General features: G+C 33.8%; 1 protein-coding gene across 2 annotated transcripts; it reads left to right on the plus strand.

Moving 5' to 3' along the window:
- The first annotated feature begins 17,328 nt into the window (after positions 1–17,328).
- LOC120193093 (histone-lysine N-methyltransferase, H3 lysine-9 specific SUVH1-like) lies at positions 17,329–20,093 on the plus strand. 2 transcript variants are annotated; one of them, XM_039195703.1, is made up of 3 exons: positions 17,329–17,418; positions 17,616–17,704; positions 17,740–20,093. In XM_039195703.1, the coding sequence occupies exon 3, from the start codon at positions 17,756–17,758 to the stop codon at positions 19,742–19,744; it is 1,989 nt and encodes a 662-aa protein (XP_039051634.1). In that variant the 5' UTR covers positions 17,329–17,418; positions 17,616–17,704; positions 17,740–17,755; the 3' UTR covers positions 19,745–20,093. The 2 variants fall into 2 exon arrangements, with proteins under 2 accessions (XP_039051634.1, XP_039051635.1); XM_039195704.1 differs by lacking the exon at positions 17,329–17,418 and having other exon boundaries at positions 17,538–17,704.
- Positions 20,094–20,438: the final 345 nt, after the last annotated feature.

Raw genomic sequence — 20,438 nt, forward strand, 5'->3', positions numbered from 1 at the left:
CTCATGGCACGATCGAAGAAGAATATTGGTGCCTCTACATCTTCCGTCGCAGCTACACACTTCGAGCATTTCCAAACCGCCGAGGCCCAGGCAAAGTTCAAAGCCCTGCAGAAATGAAAAGTTTACTTGGATGACGACTTTGTCTTCCCTGAGGCTGGCAAAAAACTGTTTGGGTCGGAAGTAAAGGAAATCGGTCGGAAGCATAAGTGGGAGAAATTCGCCTAGCACCCAAAGGCGGTGGCACTAGCCATGGTCTAAGAGTTTTATGCCCATTAGGCGACCCATCCCAACACACTATGTACGTTAGAGAGAAATCTATCTAGTTTACTCCCTCGACCTTAAACCGCTACTTTAATCTCGACAATGTGGAGAATCAGCATAAAAATTTTCTTTTCAAGGCAGATTTAAAGACTTATGATGGTATGCTGGATGATTTGTGTTTCGGCTAGACAAATTTTGAAGGGAATAATACCCAACTGGAAGCATGTGGAATACCAAGCCCTTATGCCAGTCACCAAACTGTGGAATCACTTTTTGAAATGCAATCTAATGCCTACCTCGCACAACACAACACAACAGTATTGGTGCAGTGCTTAATGCTACTCTACCCAATCATCTACGGACGTAAAATCGATGTGGGCGAGATAATTTTTGAGCAGATCCACGAGTTTGCAAAGCGGACCCGGGGTAATCTATTTTTTCTCAATTTAATCATCACTTTGTACAGGAAGAAAAAGGTCTCTGAAGAGCCTTTCGAGGAGTTTATCAAGTCGAAGAAAGGCATCACCAAAAAGAAGGTGCCCAAGCTTATGAGTTTTAATGACAATGCTCCATACGAGGGCTTAGAGTGAGGAGTAAAATCAGTTATCGTGAAAAGAATAGTAGATGTGGTCACATCCACTCGAGAAACATGAGAATGTTTGGAGGGTCACATAGAGACCTTCTTCAAGTATTTCATGGCGTGAGATGCCCAGATGAATGTTTTCTTCAAAGAACTTCTTCCAGTTACCAATAAAGACCTGCTACTTTTTCCAGATGAAATCTTGCACCAATCGGTCCCTATATGCGGCAGTACATTTTTTACCACGAGACAACATGTTCCACCCGAGTCCCCAGTGGATGTCACTCTTTTTTCCATGCATGTCTCCCCTATCCATGATGAAATCCACGACGAAATAGATGACTATCTCAGCTCCTCCTCATCTTTTTCCGAGCATACTCGAGAAATCCTACCGGAATTCTTTGATGATGACGATTTGGCCCCGGCAACAGATTTTGACGTCCCAGTTCCTGACCAGCATACTCTTAAAGAAGCATTTAAACAACAACAGGATCTCAATGTTGAACCTATTATTGACCCTAAAACAAGCCAACCACACGAAGTCCCTGTTGAACCCTCACACACTAAGGAGATGCCATCACCAGCAAGTATCGCGAGGACAAGGCGTCGCCTCAAGCGCACAGTCGGATATATCGCTATGCAATCTCCAACCAAGCTTTCTTCAGACAACACTGGATCTGAAAGCCCCCTCCTCTAAGAAAACATAGAACCCACGCGTCCAGCCGAGCCTCTCCACCACAATGAGGTACAATTCTTACATTTGCATTTTCATTTGCATTTGCATCCGCATGTTCGAGAAATTTTTATTACATTCATATTCATGCATTGAGGACAATGCATCCCTCAAGTTTGGGGGAGGTGTTGTACTCCATACTTAGATTAATTGTATTTGATAATAATTGGTTGAAATATTTTTATCATGGTATGAGTATCATTAGGATAGTTGTTGGAATAAGTTGATGAGGCCCGATGATGAAAGAAAATTTTATTACCTAGGCTAGAATTATTTCACATGACTATTAAAGGATAGAGCCTACCCTAGGACTTGATGTTTTGTGATCTTGTAACACGATTGTATGTTTTCTCTGCTTAAGGTGCTTAGAAAATTTTTAGGGAAGAACTTTTTGCGCATCGTCTCATTAAATGATTGAAAAGATTGTGTTAAACTCCTTAATGTTTTGAATTGTGTTGAATTGAAAATAAATGCCTCGGTATAATTGTAGAGGGACACTCCTCTATGTGTTGGCATAACCTGGAAAATTTCTTAAATAAATGGTTGCCTTAGCATATGAGTGAATGAAAGTAGTCACGGGATGACTCTACCTGACTAGCTTGGGGTGGAAGGTATGCTCCCTCTCACCTAGAGTGTGGGATAGTAGGTGTGATGAGTTGACTCCCCTTGGGCATTATGCATATATATATATATATATATATATATATATATATATATATGACAACACAAAGTATGAATAAATAGGAGTGAAACTGTTCTTAGTGAATTATTTAATGCCTTGGAAAAATAAAAGAACTTACTTAGGAGTTTTCTAAACACGTTAAAGCATAGAATAAATACAATCATTCACATGCACTGATAAAGAGTTTTGACCTAGGGAAAGGTGCTTAACTTCTCGTACAGTCTAGCATGTTGAGACTAAACTTTTTGTTGAGGGCTGAAATTTTTAAACCACATGATTGTCCTAATTTTTACTTTTCCATGACACTTAATGTTTTTACCGTTTGTTATCCATTGCTTAAGGACAAGAAATAACTTAAGTTTGGGGGTGTGATAGCTCTGTAAAAGATCGTGTATGGGTCTTTTTACTTAGGTTATTGTTTGCCTAAAAGCTATTTGTCATAGCATTTTAGTTGCATATAGTTGCAGGTAGTATACATTTGCATGTGGTGGATAAGTTTTATCGAGGAAAACTTTATTTGGTTCAACTGATACTGCTTTAGAGGGAGGTTGTTGGTCGTGTGTGTTAATGCAGGAAATGACAAATGAGGAATTTATTTACCGAGAACACAAGAAAACGACAATGAGGAACGGATTTTCTTACCAAGGCAAGATTTATCTTGCAAGTCTGACGTGGCTCAACAGAATTGCTGATGTCAATGAGGGTATGTCAATGAGTATGTCAAAAGGTGACACAATCAAGGAGATAATATACCCTAGTCTTGGGTTAAGCGGCTGCAGCACCCTAATTTCCATAGTTCCCACTCAACCGTTCATGGTGCCCTCTATAGTCGGGCTTCATTAGAGAAACGGTCAGGCCCTTGAGAGAGGCCAGCCACTAGAGCAGGCATGGTGGTGGTCAGAATGTCACGGCAGAGCTCTTATTTTGGGAGTGTTTCTTCCTTTGTTCTTCATCTTCATATCCTGTTAAGGGTTGTACTTAAAAGAATAATTTGTGGATGATATTCACTGTACCATAAACTATTTTACTTGGTGTTGGTTATTGTTTTGTTGAAACCACATTTTCTTCTTAATGAATGATGCAGTTTGTTTATGCTAAGTGTTATTTTTTTCATTGTTTAAATATTTTGCCTTGGCATGGTAAGAGCTTTTGAGAGATTTCCTGGTGCCTTGGCAAAACATTCCTAGACTTTGTAAGAGCTTTCGAGAGATTACCATTTTTCTAGGAATAGATTCCTAATATCGAGAGAGTTAGGGTAGATCTATATGAACAACAAAACTAATCCAGGATGGTGAGGTTTTAATCTACCTTAGAGATAAGAAGAGGGTTTTATTCGACTAAAAATGGTAAATACTTGAGTAAGATAGGGAAATACTACAGTTTATACTGAGAGGTATTGCCACAACAACAGTTTGATAAAACAACGGTTGTAGCTCACACCGAATAGTATTGTCGTAGCAACCGTCCTTGAATACTCTAGTAATCCTGTCAGGCAACCTAAGCATAGCGTACTAAATAATTCTTAGCGTAAAATAACTCTCGTCATAACAAAACCAACCGAAATACTCCTTAAGAAGTCTTATTGTGTGAGGTTTTTCTGAATATATCGAACTCAACATTTTTATTTGCTTATACAACTTTTATTTGTTTACCTTTGCATATTTTTATTTCCTCTACCAAACTTTTCTACACACTGCACTTTACAATATTTCTTGCCTTGACAATATTTTTCCATATGTTTAAACCATTTAATCCCATTTGTCTCCCTTTTGGCAAGAACCGTATACTACCTTGTGACACCTAGTTCTAGCCAATCCATGTTGAGATGATACTCAACTTACTAATATATTACTTGCATCAATTGTGTACACTTGCACATATTTGCTTGCCTTAGCATATACATTTACAAGCGATCAAACTGAAAGGGACGACTTACCCCTCCTGGGTTCACTAACATTCTCAAAGTTCATGCTTTCAGCTATTACTGAATCTAACTTATTCAGTGTACTACTTGTCAGTGCATCCCTTGCAACAATTCTCGTTTTCTACAATCTGTATACATACACGACTGAAGATATTTCGATGTATAATGTTTAGTATGGTTACATCTGTTGTAACCCACTCCTACGAGTGTTTATTGGTAGGTTTGACCATTCATGTCCCCTACCAATTAAGTATCTATACTATCACCCTGAGAATCGATACTCCCTACCTGAAACACTAATTTTTCCCCAATTCATCTAGTATCAACACTGTTTATCCTAATAACGATAATTGAACCCTGAAATATTTATTTTAGGCTCATAAAACACCCAAAAATCTCTATAAAAACCATGGTTTGATTCTAAATCATGTACTGAATTTTTAGAGATAACTAGGGTGTCAAAAAAACACTTCTTTAACACCTAAAATGTCTTTTAATCTTGAAATCAAGTTCAAACCCTAATATTCTTAACTACACAAATCTTAGCAAATTCTTGAAATTTATGAAAGTTTAATACTCCAAAGGATTAGAAATACACTACGTTGATGTTTGAATCCCAAAATGGAGCTTGTTTCCTTGGTTATTTGGATGAAAACCCCCCCACTTTTGTTTACTTAGGATTAAACCAAGAATTTGATTCGTTAAACAAAGGTTGTTGGATGAATTTAGGACGAAAATGGAGTTTAAAGAAGTATGGAATAGCTCAAAATACTCGCCTTAGTTTTTTTTCCTTTGAAGATGAAGAATAAGAAGTAAGAATGAAGAAATAGGGAGGAGAAGAAAATGAATGAAATAAAAAGGCTTATCTTTGCAAAAAATAGGAAAATTGCACAATTGCTCATTCCTTACTTTTTTACAATTTAAAATCCCCTTTTAAGTAAAATTGGGCCCAAATCCAACCCAATTAAACCCAACAAATTAAATCATGTTATCTACGGGGTCCACTTACCTCTTTGATAAACCCAAAACTACTAGCCCAGAATTTTGGGTGTTACAACTCTCCCCTCCTTAAAACAAATTTCGTCCTTAAAATTTACTTGGCTTGAATAACGACCTATCCTTATGTCTGACACTTAGAAATCTTGAAGCTCTTAAACCTTATCAAAACTGATTCTCAGGGAAGAAGTCCTCACTATCTGACATGTAGCTTGGAACTCGTAAAATCGATCTACAATTTTCTGAAGATGCTATCAACGTCGAACTTTAAGCGAAAACCTTCAATGAGAACGAAGCTAAAAAATCACATCCTTGTTATCTGACACTATACACTCGGAACATTCCACAAGGATGATGCTACTCCACCATTCTCTGCTATCATTAAATTCTTTTCTAGCTAACCTTACTCAACCGAGCTAATTCTTTGTGTAACTCGATAACCTCTTTTCCTACTAGAAATAGGTAACTCGTCGTTCTATACCTTAAGATATCATGGAATTTGCGAATACTTTCTCAATACCGACTACTAAAAGATGATGATAATTCTCGATTAATATCGATCTTCATGCTTTTGCTACGCAACTCTGATCAATATTCATTTATGTTACAAGAATATTCCTTGCTTTCCTTAAACTTACATAGACGCCACTTACCGACTTGTGTATCTGAGGTACTCACAATTGGAAATCGACCACTTGTCTAGTGATACTAGTAACATCTGGATCTCCTAGAGAGTGAGCCTCACAAAATAGAGATATCTCACAATCGTATTCTGACTTAAAGGTTCTAAGACCATGTCTTAAACTCATTATCGTTTACCACTACTAGTTATTCGATGATGGTTATCGCTAGTCATATGGTGCTTACCGCACTTGATATTCTTTAGTCTGAAGTACTAAAATCTATGGTATTATACCACACTACTTGTTATTATGTGTTGTATATAGCTCATACTCATATACCAACACGAAGACATCACTAACGAGGCTTGGTTTACTTAATTGATTCACTTATCATTCAAGCATGAATGCTTACTAATGAAATTAGAGGGACCACTACACCTCTAGACTCTCAACTCACTCCCTGGCCTATAGTACTCTTAGTACTTAAGGTAGAATTCTGGAACTATTTCATCAGAGCATACACCTGCTAACTTACTCTTAAAGAGTACTTGGGGTATCTACACCCAGTTAGCAACTAAAGTGACTTGGCACTGGATGAGGTATATCCTGATGAGTCTGAAAATTAAGATGATCATCTTAGAAGCTAAAATGGATTGGGTATTCTTAATACTCTCGTGGAGATCCACATCTCCAATGCTGAACTTGGGATTTCAAAATTCTTTGCGGGTCAATCACATAAACCCTTGAAGAATATCTAAGATAAACTTTACATATTTTGTTTGGTCTACCTACTCAACACTTAGATCTTTACGTTAAGATCCTCCATGCAAAGATTATTCCTATCTAGTTCACTAAACACCACAAAATAATGCATGTACTTATGCCTACTAAAGCAATATGAAAACTGAGACATCTGAAAACATACCTAGCATTTCATCTACATCATCAATGTCCTGACCCTATCTTTATGCGATCTGACAAGCGAGATCACGCACTATAGAACAAGAAATAGGTTGATCCACTTATCTACTTTCATGCCCGAGCATAGAACCAATACCTCTTTGGTTAAGCTCTCTTTCATGATGAGTTATTGAGGTCGTCTCCCTCTATCGAGTTGAACCATCACCATCCAAACTAAGGAAATCCCTTACCATATGCACCAAGGATCCTCATCTATAGCATTTTCTAGAAAGCTTAAAGCACATTCCTTGATGATTTTTACCACAATGCTCGTACTACGGATACCTAAAAACTCTATCAGAGCCTCTAGAGCCCACTACAGACTGGGAGCTGGCAGTCTCTTACGAGACCTTACATCTAAACTCTGACTCAGCTAGAGTGACAAATCTGACGTCACTCCTCTCTACCCACGCGAACCTCTGGTCCTCTCTATCACTGACTGAGATGGATTTGCTGGCACACAAGTCCTCATACTTGAACTACCTGATTCACCCAACAAACTTTTCCTTATAGTCTGCACCCTCTCTACAACCTTAGCTTGTCGTGTCAACTCTAAACACACCCAAGACGGGTATGTCACCAACTGGATAAAATCTCTCTCGTACTCGTACACTGAGTGATCTTTCTAAACTAGCTAAGAGAATTGCATCCTCAAACCATCTATATATAACTTGTCGATATACTTGCATCTAAACTCATCTACGAATTAATCCCACGTAGGTACCTCTAGCTATAGAGCCATGTCTATAATCTCCCACCAATCGATAGCATCACCCTTTAGCAAAGCAATGAAGCACTCTAACTTACCCTTTGGGGTAAGGTGAAGCTACCTCGAGGTTCTTATGGTCACCCTCATCTATTGATCGGCCAAAATCGGATCACCATCGCCTTAACCATAGAATTTAAATATCTTAGACCTCATTAGTCTCTCTACTAAGGACTCTATCGGTGCTGACATACTATAGGTGACTGGTTGAACAGTCCGCGCTCTAGGAATGTAATCTACTATCTCCTTGAGAGTGGAAGTCAAACCTCTAAAGAAGGTCACCTCTGCGACTCTCGAACCCAACGGGAGCTACTGATCCTCTGTCCTAAGCAGGAACTCCTCACTGGCGCTATCAGGATGAGAGGCTCGAATTTCCATCCCATCCTCGAGACCACGCTCAGAACTATCAACCATTACAACGCTCTACAACACAAATTAAGAAAAGAAGCACCATAAGGATTTTAGACTTATACAAGTACTTTAAGTAACTAGGGGCATGTATTCACTGAAACCTTACTAAAACCGACTACTATTTCTAGGATCGACTCAAACTGATGCTCTGACACTACTAAATATAACACCCTAAACACGATTGGGCCTAAAGTGTCACACTGGGCTACCGAGGTAACCCCTAATTTTCAAAACCTATTCATTTTTCTTTTAAACATGTTGAATGGCATCGCAAATAAAACATAAATAACTGATATAAAACCCTTTTACAAAATTGGAGCTCTGTGACACATAATTGAAAACCAAAATAATACAAGCTCTGAGTTTAATAAATTGAACACATGAATAAGGTTTTATGAATACATATGCCCACTAAAACTACAATACATTACTCTAAAAGAGATATTGGAAGTCCTATTATGACGGTTCTCTAGAGCTACTCAAGTAGCTGACCTGCCAACAGAAAACATCTGAAGGCTGAGCTTAGAAAGCCCATCAGTATAATTGTTATTCTAGAGCAGCATAAGAATTTCATAAACAAACATGTTGGAGACATGGTACTAAGTAGTAGGTACATGCATGATCTAGATCAAGTGCTACCAGCTTAAGGCTTGATTGTTCTATCACTGAAATAGGAGTCTTACACTTTTCTTAATCCTCTACTAAGGGCCTCGCCATAAGTAGACCTCTAAAAGGTCTCTAACTCTAATATATGTACTACTATGCATTATCTAAATGCAATACCGATGCTCTTGTACATTATTTGAATGCAAACCTAATCATATTGTGCATTATCTACATGTAAACTTGACCATAATATGCATTATCTGAATGCACCATGACTAGTATATGGTATCCCATAGCCATCAGACACTAGTTAACTGAAGGAACTCATTGTTACATAGTATCGGTGTAATTCCTAATAACATGCAGAATGATCTCCTGTTTTCATATAGCCATTAAGTAGATCACGAAGGGGAATCGATACAATTCCCAATTAACTGAAGCATTGGCTCAGTCTCACATAGCCTTCAAGCCAAACTTTAACATATCTGATGTACTAGACTGATGCAACTATACATACATGTCTAAGGCCCAGAAACCACACAATACTGCTATCGCTAACCCATTCCTCATTAGTGTCCAAGCTTCGCACCCTAGTTAGCCCCTGAAGTGCCTCGTGCCTAGCAATTCCCCACTAGGGCAACTAAAGTAACTTGGGTATACCTTACCATAATTAGACTTACTAAAGTGACACCATCCTCTCACTAGTTGTTATCCCACTCGATCTCCCATCTAGAACATTTTACGAAGGCTTATTAGTCTATCACTGCTGTTATTTATTAAGTTGTTCTATTTTGGTCGTTTGTTACTTAAAGACGTCTTTGTCACTCTGTCTCAAGAGAAGTCTCAACGTCTTTCGTGATTTCACGACGATTACTGAGTTTGTTGATCACTGACTAGACTATTCTCTAGCCCGATACCTAATTGGGGTTCAATACTGAGTAGCAACGCTCTAGTTGCTCTTATCATACTTCTCTTCAATACCCCTTAAACTAAAAGGGACAACTTACCCATTCTGGGTTCACTGACATTCTCAAAGCTAACACTTTCTGCTATTACTGAATCTGACTTATTCATCGTATCGCTTGCTAGTTCATCCCTTGCAACGATCCTTACTCTCTACTATACGTATACGTACTCAATTGAAGATATTTTGATGTATGATGCTTAGTATGGTTACATATATTCTAACCCACTCCTACGAGTGTTTCTTGGTAGGTTTTGTAATTCATGTCCCCCACAGACTAAGTCTTACCACTATGGATCGTCCTTAGCTCTTACGGGCCTTAACCGGGTCAAATCTAACTATCCAAAGTGAGTAGGATCGATACTTTACTTGCAGTATCGATACCCTAGGGTCAAGTATCGGTACCCCTATAAGTATCACTACCAAAAATGTATTATGTTTTTGAAAAAAGCCCACTATCGATAATGTCACCCTAAGTATCAATACTTCCTACTTGAAACCCTAATTTTCATCCCAATTCATCCAGTATCAATATTGTTCATCCTCATATCGATATTCAAGCCCTGAAATAATTATTTTAAGCTTGAAAAACATCCAAAAAATACTCTAATGACCATGTTTTGATTCTAAATTATGTACTAAAGTTTTAGAGAGTTGACTAGGGTCTTAAGGTTTCATAAAAACATTTCCTTAAACCTAAAATATCTTTTAATCTTGAAATCAAGTTCAAACCCTAATATGCTCAACTACACAAATATTAGCAAATATTTAAATTTATGAAAGCTTAATACTCCAAAGGATCAAAAATACACTATCTTGATGTTTGAATCTTGAAATAGAGCTCCTTGCTTAGTCACACTCTTTTCCTTGGTGATTGGGTGAAACCCCCACTTTTCTTTAACTAAGATTAAACCAAGACTTTGATTCATTAAACTAAGGTTGTTAGATGAATTTAGGACAAAAATGGAGTTTAAAAGAAGTATGAAATGACTCAAAATACTCTCATTAGTTTTTTTCCTTTGAAGAGGAAGAATAATAAGTAAAAACGAAGAAATAGAGAGGAGGAGAATATAGATGAAATAAAAAGGCTCATCTTTGCAAAAATAAGAAAATTGCACAATTGCTTCTTCCTCACTTTTTTTACAAATTTAAATCCCTTTTTTATGGAAAATTGGGCCCAAATCCAACCCAATTGAACCTAGCGATTTAAATCATGGAATCTACGGGGTCCACTTAGGAAAACCTGAAACTACTAACTCGGAATTTGGGGTGTTACAACTCCAGTTTTGAAGGTATTCACCAAACAACATACAAAGACAGAATATATCTCTATTGCATTCCAAACAAGCATACTAAGAATGCTACGACAAAACAGTAAGCAAAAATCTCTTATGCTAAATGTTGCCCTCACAGACATTGATGTTATGCAGAATGCAGTACATCTCTAAAAGCATTACTATACAGTTTATATTTCTACAAAAAAGCCAAATAAATAAAGCTCAAGCAACATCAATCAATGCTACTAAGGCAAGCAAATAAACATGAAATTCATCAAATATATTCAAATATAACATCCAAGTTTAACATTCCATCATAAAGTGAGAGTATTTCATCTTAAACAAATAAATTCTTCCTTTTCAATTCGATTTCAAGTTGCTAAGAAAATACCCAAATCGACTGCCAACTATTGTTGTCATGGTAATCGTTGCTCTCCCCGATTGATTCAAGCCTCCATGACCGGTGGAGGAAAGAAGAGAATAAAATGGAGATGAAGAAGGGTTGAAGAAGGGTGTGAAATTGTGAAGGGTCATTTTTATAATCCCTACAGGTCAAAGGAAAAATATGATTTTTCCTTTATTTTTCAACCATTTTACAGTTGGAATGGACAATTTCCAGATTCTAACTACCCACTGATTGGGAAGGCTCAGCAATCCAATCTAGCAATGGCTCACAACAATCCCTGAGTTGATTGTGAAGACGACGCAAGGCGATAGTGACAACTTTCGTTTTAAGCTGAATAAGTGGCGGCCATATTACTTTGCATCTGGTGAATGTAATGGTTTCCGTTGCAAGGTTGGATGTATAAAATTTATGGTGGTGCCATTTTTTCGATCGCACCATTGATGCATGTAGATTCAGAGCAGTAGATATAAGAATCATCGTTGCTTTATGAAGGGCTTTAGTGAATAAGATGATTGTAGGGAAGTTTATATGTTTTTTCATTAGATATTACAAATTGAGGTTTCAAATAAATAAAATGGATACAACACGGACTCTAAAAATTTTAAATTTTATTAGTTAATTAAACCAATTCCAATAGAAAAAAAAATTAATTATGATTGATGGCATTCGTTCTGCAAAAATCCATTTCTTGGTCTTCGTTTTTTTCGTATATAAACAATTGATCTTCCCTCCAATCCTACATTAAATCTCAGTTTCATACTTATGTTTTTATTACCTTTCAAATTAAGCCAGGAAAATGGCAGTGCTGAGAACATTAGTATGTTTGGAAACCATGGGTTTAAAATCCCCAAGGGGAGTTAGCGGGAGTTAAAATCAAATTGATCGATAACGTAAGGAAACAAACACACTTATTTTTTAACTTGTAATCAATGTATATCAGACAAAAAATAAAGAGTACTATTCATATAAATTATCCTTATATTACATATAGAAAATTGTATGTATTTTTGGATAATTTATTTAGATTATTTTTTAAAAAGTTATTATGATTAATCCTATATATGTTTGGATATTTTTAATAACTTAATCATGTTTTTAATTGTTTTCTATATTAATTTATATGTATTTATGTTAAAATATATTATATACTTTTTACTATTAAAATATTATGTATTAAAAATGTATATGGTTAAAAATAGCCTGCGACATTTTATTAAAGAAAATCGTGCATGGATATATAGCTATTCATATAATTAAAAATGTATAATAGTTATCCTTATTTTGAATAATTATTTATATAAATAAATGTATAAATACTCATATAATTAAAAAAATAACAATAAATTTTTTGAATAATCTAGGTGATTACAAGGTAATATATATTCAAAATCTTTCTACCTATAGATGCAACTAGGGATGGGTATGAAACTTGAATCCAATGAGTTCCGGCTCGACTCTATAAATTTAGATTTTTTATTTCAAAATTCGGGCTCGGATCAGGTTCAGATTATACATTAAAAACATCCTACCCAAAGGACCCGATATATATATATATATATATATATATATATATATATATTTACAAAAATGTCATTATATATTTCCATTTCCATTTCCATTTCCATTTCCATTTCACTTCATTCTTGTTGCTGTCGCTTGTCTATAATCTTCTTTTTTCTTTTCTTTCTTCTATTTTTAAACTAATTCTTTCACTGAATCTAAAATTTTACTCTTCTCCTTTATTTCATCTTTTCATCCTTCTTTTTTCTTCTTTCTTCTTTTTTTAAACTATTTTTTTCATTGAATATAAAAATTTAAAACTTAGATACAAGAGTCTTATTTCAAATAGACTGATTGAGTAAAAAATGATAACTACAAATCAAATTGTTTACTTTCACTGTAAAGTCAAGGATTTGAAAATAAGGTACTTTTCTTTTGTAAAATTCATTTTTTTGGTTTCTAATCAACATTGATAAATATCGTAATGGGTTTTCCCTGATTTAGAATCTGTTAGCTTTTTTCGTTTATTATTATATTTTTTTGTTTATTCTTATAATTTTGAATTAAACCCAATTTCTGGGTTTTGTATGATTTAGAGAAGATTTTGAATGTCGGGTTGGGTTTCTACTCTAAATAATCGGTTCAGGTTCGGGTCGGATGTAGCCTTCTCAAAACCAGGTTCGGGTATCTGGTGAAGGAGTATACTAATCGGGTTAGAGTGGTCAGAAATCCGACTCGATCCGACCCATGCCCATCTCTAGATACAACTGCTTGAACTTATGATCTCTAAGAAGAATTATACTTTAATTAATTACTGAGGTCACGAGTTTTATAATAATTATTTTTTGAGTTAATTGCATCATATGTCTTTTAAGTATGATTTTTATTCTAAATTGGTCCCTTAACTTTTAAACATTTCAATTTCATCTTTAAACTATGACTATCATTCTAGATTAGTCCTCAAACTTTTGACATTCCAATTTCATCCTAAACTATGATATTCATGCTAAATTGGTCCCCCAAACTTTTTTGAACATTTTAATTTCATCACAAATTATATTTATATACTAATCACACCTCTTGTTAATAAAATCGTTAGTCCATGTTATATTATTATATGTTTGATAAAAATAAAATGTATGTTAAACTATTTTTTAAACTAATTTCATATTTGGATGAATTTATGGACAAAATTGGAAGATTCAAAAGTTTGGTGACCAATTTAGAATAAGAGTCATAGTTTGAGTATGAAATTAGAATGTTAAAAAATTTAAGGACTAATTTAGAATGAGAGTCATAGTTTAGGGATTAAATTGAAATATTTAAAAGTTCAGGTATTAATTTGAAATGAGGGTCATAGTTTGAGGACATATGATAAAATTAACTCTTATTTTTTTAATATCATAAATTTGTGTAATCTTTTTACTAATAACTTCACACAACGCACGATTTTATAAATTATGTATGAAAATATAATTTAGACGTATGATGATAATAAATTAATTTACTATTCAGTAATAATTAAAAAGTTTTTGTATTCTTTGAAATATCTATAGGAAGAATTTACAGGATATAGATTGGAATTAATTTAACTAGTTTTTTTTAGATTATTTTTATTAGTTTTATAAAGTTTTTATTTTTCATGTCAAAAAATTAATAGTAATGTTGATATATCTTCATAAGATAATGTTAAATATTAAAAAAATTATCTTGTCATCAATTTTGTTTAATTTTTAAAGGTAGATAATAAAAACGTAACTTTTAAATATGATTTTAAAAAAATAATTTGATGACCAAAATCGAATTAAAATCAAATTAAAATGATATATGAGTGACTAAATATATATAATTTATCCTAAAATTATATCTAAGTATAATCTTTTATTTATTATATTAGATTGATTCTCATAATTAATATGATCCCTAATTTAAACAAAAATTTGTCGAGTGTTAGCAAAACACTCCCAAACATAAGGATAAATTATACCATTGATCACTTAATTACTTAATTTTCTTTTTATTTTCATCATTGATCTTGCAATTTTATCAATCACACTACTTAACTATTTAATTATTATCAATCAAGCCACTAACCATTAACAATTGACGAAAATGTTGATATGACAGTTATAAAATTGACATAATTATACATTTAGTCCTTAATATTTATATATTTTATCAGTTTGGTCCTAATTTAAATTTAATTTAATAAATTAATCATTCAATCGAGATCTGACATGTTTCAGCATATGATCATGACACGCGTCGTTAGTTACACGTGTCACCACCTTATTTGAAAAATTTATTTATTAATTTTATTTTTTTTAAAATAATTTTTTATACAATCAAATGTTGACACGTGTTACCAATCAGTTTGAAGATAATTAAGTTACAAAGAAAGTATAAATTGAAGGGTTTGAAAAGCTTTTTAAAATTGGGTCACAAGGGTGAAGGGCACATGTCAAAGACACTAAACTAGCCTCACCATTTGTGTTAAAAATACATACATACATATTTATACTAGAATTAATGCGACCCTCAAAACTTAATGATTATATATATATATAATTTTAAATTAAGTATTTTTAAATTGATTAGTGATTTTATTTTTATATTAAATATAGAATGTGTAGAAAATATAAATGATTCAATTAATATCTAAATGTACGAATTATTTATATTTTTATATATTTTATTTTTTATAAACTAATAAATAAAATATATTTATATTTTAATAAATATATTTCAATATATGAATACAAATATATTTATATAAATGTATATTTAACCACCCAACTATAGATCCTTTTCATTTTTTACCACCATTTTTGAATGTTGTCAATCAGGCCACCCAACTATTTAAATGTATTCAATCAGGCAACTGGTAGTTAACAGATAATGGAAGTAATGACGTGGCAGTTAAAAAACTTGGTATAATTACACATTGGTCATTATTACTTATATATTGTATCAATATATTCCTAATTTTGATAAATTCAAATAAATTTGACCTTCGAATCGAATCATGCCATGTGTCATTGATGCCATGTGTTAAGACACATGTCATCACCTGATTAAAGGATTTAATTTAATAGATTTATATTTCACCAATCAGAGGTGGAAAAAATTGAAAGCGTTATATATTTCAGAAGTGTGGGATTCAAACTTAGGAACCATGACTCAACCACTGGGTCAAACAAACGTTTATGCTTAAAATAGACTACATATGGTATATATGTTAAATATTAGTCTAAACTTAAATTCTTAGTATTTTATATTACATCTTAACTTAAATTCACATATTAATTTAAATTAACATATTAACATTAAAGATATGTATTTTAATTTATCTTAATTTTAATTTAACTTAAATAAAATATATTTTATTTTTATCTTAATTTTAATTTAACTTAAAAATTTAATTTATTCTTACTTTTAACTTAAATATTTATATTTTATTCTTATAATATTTTAAAATCAAGATAAAAATAAATCTATTTTAAACATTTTTAAACATATGTAGTTTATTTTAATATAATTTATTCTTACTTTTAACTTAAATATAATTTATTTTAAATTAAGATAAAAATAATTCTTACTAAGAAATTAAGTTTATACTAGTACATAACATATATACCATATGTAGTCTATTTTAAGCATAATAATATGCTTGTCCTAGTGGTTGAGTGGGTGCTTTAACTCCCATGGATTCCAAGTTTGAATCCTACACTCCTCAAATTTAACCTCTTAAATTTTCTTAACACATGGCACGATCTGATTCGAATGTCAAATTTATTTAAATTTATTAAAAATATGACTAAATTGATAGAATATATAAATAACAGTGACCAAATATATGATTATATTAAGTTTTTTAACTACCACATCATTGCTTTCGTTAACTGTTAACGACCAGTGATCTGATTGAATGCATTTAAATAATTGGGTGACTTAATTGACAAGAATTAAAAAATGGTTGTCAAAATAAAAAGGAACTATAATTGGATAGTTAATGCTATAGTTTAAGATTTGTTTTTTTGAATAATTTAGTGTTTTCAAAGTTTTTACTTGTTCTATGTTCGAATATGTATGTATATATATATATATATATATATATATATATTGTGTATTCCTTAACACAAATGGTGAGGCTACCTCAGTGACTTTGACATGTGGCCTTCATCCTTGTGCTTTAGATTCAAATCCCCCAAACCTTTTCATACTTTTTGTGTAACTTAATTTTCATCTAACCAAATGATGACATGTGTTATCATTTGATTGATTATAATATTTATTTAATTAAATAAATAAATAAATAAAATCTTTAAATTAAATGATAAAACGTGTGTCATTAACAGCACGTGTCATGATTATGTGCTGACACATGTCAAATCTTAATTAAATGATTAATTTATTAAATTAAATTTAAATTATGATCAAATTGATATAATATATGAATATAAAGACTAAATGTATAATTATGTTAATTTTTTAAACTACTACATCAATATTTTCATCAACTGTTGATATTAGTGATTGATCCATCAACTGTTGATATTAGTGATTGATTGGTAATAATTAAATAGTTAAGTGATCAATAATATAATTTAACACAAAAATAATTACAGGAACAAAAATCGAAAGGTTCTTTCAACACAGCTCGGTCCTTTCTGAAGTTAATCTGCGACTCCTCTCTTCACTTTGAAGCCCTTGGGCGAACCCCAAACTGGTAACGTAATTTTAAAACCATAGATCCTTTTGTCTCTGTTTTCTCTTGTTTGTTCTTGTTAATGGTTATTTCTTCTATTTATGATACTGTTTTTGCATAACAGAATCAATATGTACTCTTGGTTTTGATTTTAAAACGAGAAAAAGACACCTTTTTGTCCAAAGAGCTTGATTTGCGTGTGTAATTTTTCCAAACAGGGCATTGATTTTGTGCATTAGCAAGTCAAGGACGGGACAATTGAAATGGGTATTTTTGGGTTTTGAGGATGAAAGGATTGGTTGGATATTGAAGCTTTTTAACTGGGTTTTGGGTTTTGTTCACTGATTTCTTGTTTGTAATGGAAGGAGGATTAAGTGGAAACACTGTTCTACCAAATTCAAATGATAAATTGAAAGTTTTGAATGTAAAACCGCTACGTATGTTGGTTCCTCAATTCCCAGACTCCTCTGAGGGTCATCCTTTTGTTTGTGTTCCTCCTAATGGTCCTTTCCCTGCCGGGTTTTCTCCCTTTTTCCCATTTAGTTTACCATCGGGGTCCGAATCTGCACCCGACCTTAGCCGGAATGGCATCAATTCAAACGCCATGCCAATTAGGTCCTTCAGGACAGAAAATTTATCTCCAATGGACACACACGGAAGTCACCAGCGAAAATCAGCCGGATCAAGTTCTGTTAAGAAGAAGAAAAGGATGGACAGAGGTTCAAAGCTATCTTTCGCTGCTACCGGTAAATACGATCCTGGAATTAGTTTATCTGATCGAGATGATGGTAATAGGGAACTGGTTGAAAATGTGCTTTTGAGGTTTGATGCTCTTAGGAGAAAGCTTAGCCAAATAGAAGACACAATGGAATTGCCTTCTGGTGTTATTAAGCGTGCAGATTTGAAAGCTGGCAACACAATGATGAGCAAAGGGGTGCGGACTAACATGAAAAAGAGAATCGGTGCTGTCCCTGGTGTTGAAATTGGGGACATTTTCTTCTTCCGATTCGAGTTGTGTTTGGTGGGATTACATTCTCAGTCTATGGCTGGAATTGACTATATGAAGGGTGATTTAGAGGGAGAACTAGTGGCTTTAAGCATTGTCTCATCCGGAGGGTATGATAATGATGCTGAAGATCCAGATATTTTGATATATAGTGGTCAAGGTGGGTCTGCTGGTAGAGATAAAGAAGCATCTGATCAGAAGCTTGAGAGGGGAAATCTTGCTTTGGAAAAGAGCTTGCACAGAGGCAATGAAATAAGAGTCATTCGGGGTCTCAAGGATACTATCAATCAATCGTCCAAGGTCTATGTATATGATGGGCTTTACAAGATCCAAGAGTCATGGATGGAGAAGGGAAAATCAGGTTGCAATATGTTCAAGTATAAACTTGCCAGGATCCCTGGGCAAACTGGTGCTTTTTCAACTTGGAAATCAATTCAGAGGAGGAAAGAAGGCGTATCTTCAAGGGTCGGACTTATTCTTTCTGACCTAACTTCAGGTGCAGAGAGCATACCTGTTTCACTTGTAAATGAGGTTGATGATGACAATGGACCTGTTTACTTCACATATTTTCCTACTGTCAAGTATTTGAAATCATTCGACTCTGTGCAATCTACTCTGCGCTGTGATTGCAGTGAAACTTGCCAACCAGGAAATGCTAACTGCTCCTGCATTCAAAAAAATGGAGGTGACTTCCCTTACACTACCAATGGTGTTCTAGTGTGTCGAAAACCCTTAATATATGAATGTAGTCCCTCCTGTCCATGCGGTCGGAACTGCAAAAATAGAGTTTCACAGACTGCTTTGAAATTTCACTTGGAAGTTTTTAAGACAAGAGGTAGGGGTTGGGGTCTGCGGTCACGGGATCCTATTCGTGCAGGTTCATTTATTTGTGAATATGCAGGTGAAGTTATTGACAATAAAGTAAGCCAAGCAGGTGGATATGGGGGAATTGATGACTACATTTTTTATTCAAACCGACGCTACGAATCCTTCAAGTGGAATTATGAACCTGAGTTAGTAGGAGAGGAAAGTTCAGACGCCCCTGAAGATTTTGATAGTCCATATCCCCTATCAATAAGTGCAAAAAACATTGGAAATGTAGCTCGATTTATGAATCATAGTTGCACTCCAAATATTTTTTGGCAGCCAATCATGTATGAGCATAACAATGAAGCATGTCTCCATATCGGTTTCTTTGCAAAGAAACACATACCTCCTATGACGGAGTTGACATATGATTATGGCACTCCACATTCAAATGAGACCGAAAGTAACAACAACACGTATGGAAGAAAGAAATGCTTATGTGGATCACAGAAATGTCGGGGTTATTTTTATTGACGTCTAGGTCGCATACTTGTATGCTGTACACAAGAAAAAGAGGTTAGGAATCTTTCTTATCTTTGTCTCTTCATGTAATACAATCCATGCACTTCCTCTTTACTTGTTTATAGCTTGTTTTAGGGATGCAGATTATAGTTTTCTTGTGGCTGTCATTACATGCAGAAGAACTGACAACATATGAAACCTTGCATGGTGTTCTTTTTTTCCAAGTTTGTTTTAATACTCAAGTATGTCAAAGTGCTTGCTCATTATCCTTGTTTAAGAGCTAAAACCACGTAGGACTTGTTAGTTCGGTTTGGTTATCCTTGTTTAAGATTAAGAATCAATTATGAATCACTGTTAGTTTGGTATTGGTTGTTTCAAGTTTCTTTGGTCTTAGTAGTGATATTATGCTCTATCTAAAGTATGACCTCATTGTATGCATTCTCACTGCTAAATATTAGAAGAGATAGGATGTGTCATGGTATAATAACAATAACTTGTACATTCTACCAATTTGGTCCTAATTCCAAAATTTTAATAAGCTTAATCCTTTCAATTTAGCCTTCAATCTTCTCCTAAATTGTTTGTTATACTCTGAGGAATGTTATCTTTCCTGGTACGATAATAATTTAATAGTAACTTGTTATATAGTAGAATGCATTTATCTAACTATTGTTTTGATATGATAAACTCAGTTTGATAGTATTAC

The sequence above is a fragment of the Hibiscus syriacus genome, unplaced genomic scaffold (assembly GCF_006381635.1).
Source record: "Hibiscus syriacus cultivar Baekdansim isolate YM2019G1 unplaced genomic scaffold, ASM638163v2 tig00116989_pilon, whole genome shotgun sequence".
Classification (NCBI taxonomy): Eukaryota; Viridiplantae; Streptophyta; class Magnoliopsida; order Malvales; family Malvaceae; genus Hibiscus; species Hibiscus syriacus.